The sequence below is a fragment of the Emys orbicularis genome, chromosome 17 (genome assembly GCF_028017835.1).
Source record: "Emys orbicularis isolate rEmyOrb1 chromosome 17, rEmyOrb1.hap1, whole genome shotgun sequence".
In the NCBI taxonomy this organism is placed as follows: domain Eukaryota; kingdom Metazoa; phylum Chordata; order Testudines; family Emydidae; genus Emys; species Emys orbicularis.
Window position 1 is genome coordinate 8,520,730 of NC_088699.1, and position 3,921 is coordinate 8,524,650.

The window sequence follows — 3,921 nt, forward strand, 5'->3', positions numbered from 1 at the left end:
TAGGTGACCTATTTTAGATGTCTAAAAAGGGAGGGTGCATTTAAGAGGAAGGAGGTGCAAACCATGTGTTTTTCACTATTATTTGTCACGGGGCCCATCTGTGCACACAAGACAGAAAGGCAGTCCCTGCCCTGGAGAGCTTACACCACCAGGGGGCACTCCAGGGCATAGAGAGGATTCTGCTTTTCTACATTGCAGGGCTGCTGTTATATCTGTCCCACTTACAGTGTTGCTTGTATTTTACAGGGTTAGTGACCAAGCGGAGAAAAGTTCTTCCTTATTAAAGCCTCCAGGCAAGACCATTTCCTTGGTAGATCACAGCGGATCCCTTCCCATAATGGAAGCCTGAGAGCCAGGAAGCTCCATGACCTCCAGAAACCACCACACCTTACCACGAGTTCTGATGGCACCTCGAATGTTTACTGAAGGAGAACTTGGGGGCATCGCCCAAATCACCCCCTCTCTGTACCTGAGCAGGGGCAGCGTGGCCTCGAACCGACAACTGCTTCTGTCCCGGGGCATCACCTGCATAATCAATGCCACCATTGAGATCCCCAACTTTAATTGGCCCCAATTTGAATATGTCAAAGTGCCTCTGGCTGACGTGCCCAACGCCCCCATCTCCCTATACTTTGACAGCGTGGCTGATAAGATACAAAGCGTCACGCGGAAGCACGGGGCCACCTTAGTCCATTGTGCAGCTGGTGTGAGCAGATCGGCCACCCTGTGCATCGCTTATCTGATGAAGTACCACAAAGTGTCTCTGTATGAGGCTTACAACTGGGTCAAGTCAAGACGCCCCGTCATCCGCCCAAACGTGGGTTTCTGGAGGCAGCTGATAGACTACGAGCGGAAGCTGTTTGGGAAGACGACGGTTAAAATGGTACAGACGCCGTATGGTGTACTCCCAGACGTTTATGAGAGAGAGGGGAGACACCTCATGCCTTACTGGGGGATTTAATGTGACTGCATCAACAGGAAGAATAAGAGCACAAGAGACTTGCTGTTCTGCATCTACCAGACTGGAGACATTCCCTTCTCTTTTGATGGCCAACTTTTAGTTCTTTACCATACAGCAGAACCTTGCTAAGTGTCACGTCCCTAACCAGCAAGGCCAACAATTCCCAAAAAACATATATAAAACACACACACACGGAATCCTTGCCCTATCTTCCCTTGATTGAACATTACAGTGAGCTCTCTTTACTAAATTTAATTCTTCCACAAAACATCCCCTGCAGTCAGTTTACTAGTATACTACAAGTGAAGAACTAAAAGGCACTTGGCAGAATTAATGAACAAAGTGCGCTTTGTGATGAGGTAGCCTGGATATTTCTTTACTAGCTTATTTTCTTCCGTGCAAAACCCAGTAGCCGATGAGTGGCACTAGCACAAAATGAACGAGCTCCGCCCCTGAACTCCAACTCAATGTGTTTGTTTTATTAAGAGACAGGGAGGGAGGAGCGTGGAAAAGTGTTGCTAATGCCGTCATTTTCTTTCAGTACCATAGTGGCTCTCAGTATATAGTGTTAGAGATCGTTAGCCAGCTTTTTAAATCTTTATAAATAGTTAAGCCAGTCAAAGCCTGTCATAAATACAATAATTTAAACAAGACAAATGAATGCTGCCACATCCCTCCTCCACCCCCCCATTCCACACCAGGGTAGCAGCTCCTGCAAGCATTTATACACCTGAATAATTTTATGTACATGAGTAAGTGTTTGCATGATTGGGGAGCAAACAACAGAGCTCATTTCAAAGTGAAGACCAGTACAGAAGTGATGGGTTAACCTTTCCCACACTGGCCAGCCAAATTAAGCTTTGACTACACGGCTACCCTCCCAAAGGGGTTGAGCTGTATTTTTTAGTATTCATTCAACCAGTAAATAGAAAGTAGGTAAATCTGCTTGATAACTTAGCTGTAAGTATGGTCATGATCTGCCTCAGATCTTTTCCGATTCACAGTGTTATGGCCTCAAGGATTATGTTGCATTCCTGAATTTTTCTAAGCAAAATATGTTAATCTGTTAAACCTCCAGTACAAAGGTGTCTTTACTGAGAAGTCTTCGCTTTGTTTTGCTTCTGATGAGAGGAAAAAAAAAAAAAAGATTCTAACCTGAAAAGTGGTAGAAGATACTAGATGATATGGACTGTTGAGTCGTGAGTATTATCCACATCCTTGCATATCACTATTTAACAAACATAGCTGGAACATCGAAAGAACAAAGCAAGTAACTTACTCAACAAGACTGTTTGTGTCCTTCCTTGTATCTCTAAAAGAAGAAGATGCAGATTTCTGGATACATAGAGATAGATAACTGATTTAAATGAGAGACTATACTTGTAAAAAATAATCTTAATAAAGATTAAAACTAGAACCCAGGAGTTCCTGTTCATAATCGGGCTCTTACCATCTCTGAAATTCCAGCAACAACACTGGTTAAGCTTCAATAGTAATGTTAATACAAATCACAAATACAAATGCATTTTTATTCAATCTTGTAATCAGTTACCAGTAACTTGACTAAATTGTGTACACTAAATCTAGACCTTCAAGACACACTAACATAGACCTCTCACTACAGAAAAGCCAGGCACTGAATTTGGCTCATTACTGCATTCTTATCCTCTGGAGTTGTATTTGAATTTCTGAAATGCTGATATTCTGGTTTAAGAAAAGTATTGGAAGTGATTGATGTGTTTGTCATAATGGTTTGTTGCACCAGACAGTGTAGAGTCTACAACTTAGTGGACAGGATTCTGGTCTTCCAGGGTAAATCAGAACTACTGAAAACAATGAAGTTGTCCCTTGTGAAAAAACTGTTTAAATGGGATCAGAATCAAGTCTCTGTAGCCTGAGCTGCACATGCATCAGTGGTAAAACAAAACCTAAATGGATTCATGACAGAGGGTTGGCCTGAATCCAAGAGATACACTTTGATTAATTCAGTACTGGAAATAAGTTTTCAAATGAACTGTGAAGATCTGAATTTCACCACAGTGGGCAGGTACCACGTGCTGAAAATCATCTACTGGGAAAAGAAAATGCTACATTAGCTTCTAGGGTCAGATTCAGTGTCCAATGAAGTCAATGGAATGACTCCCATTGAAGTCAGCAGCCAATGAATTGGGCCCCAAGGCCTCTTATTGCGTTTGGTGGGATAATGGTGCAAAGAGATATAAAAAGGGAGAACTCTGCTTACCTTTTGAGGCATAGAAAGGAGAAGCATCCACGGAAACCACATCAGCTGTTGGCTCAACACATATATGTACCCAAGGTTTCGGGCATAATGAGACCACTGTTAAAACGATGTGGTTATAAAATACCTTAACGCTCTCAAGAGTACAGATATTTAAAGTGTCCCAAATGGTTATTTTTCCTTACATGTGTACACCCAATTCCATTGCAAACCCTTCTTTACATTTCTCTCTATTAACTGTGGTGGGTTTAGACAAAACTGCAAGTGAAAAAGGGTGTTAACAAAAATGGAACATTGCCTTACTACACACACATTTATGAAGCCTGGCATTTCGCTAGCCATCTATCAATACAAGGATCTCCATGTGCTTCAAAAATGAACAAATTTAGGCTCAGTTCCTTAGTGCGGGAGGAAAATTTCTTTCCCCTTTTTAGAATCATAGAAATGGAGGGCTGGAAGGGACCACAAGACGTCATTTAGTTCACCCTCTGTTCTGAGGTAGGACAAAGTACACCTACACCATTCCTGAGAGGTATTTGTCTAACCTGTTCTTAAAAACCTCCAATGACAGGGATTTGACAACATCCTTTGGAAGCCTATTGCAGAGTTTAAACACTCTTACAGTTAGAAAGTTTTTCCTAATGTCTAACCTAAATCCCCACTTGCTGCAGGTAAAGCCAATTTCTTCTTGTCCTACCTTCAGTGGACATGGAGAACAATT

General features: G+C 42.1%; 1 protein-coding gene across 1 annotated transcript; it reads left to right on the forward strand.

Moving 5' to 3' along the window:
* The first annotated feature begins 364 nt into the window (after window positions 1–364).
* DUSP14 (dual specificity phosphatase 14) lies at window positions 365–961 on the forward strand. Its single transcript, XM_065418460.1, has one exon. The coding sequence runs from the start codon at window positions 365–367 to the stop codon at window positions 959–961; it is 597 nt and encodes a 198-aa protein (XP_065274532.1).
* Window positions 962–3,921: the final 2,960 nt, after the last annotated feature.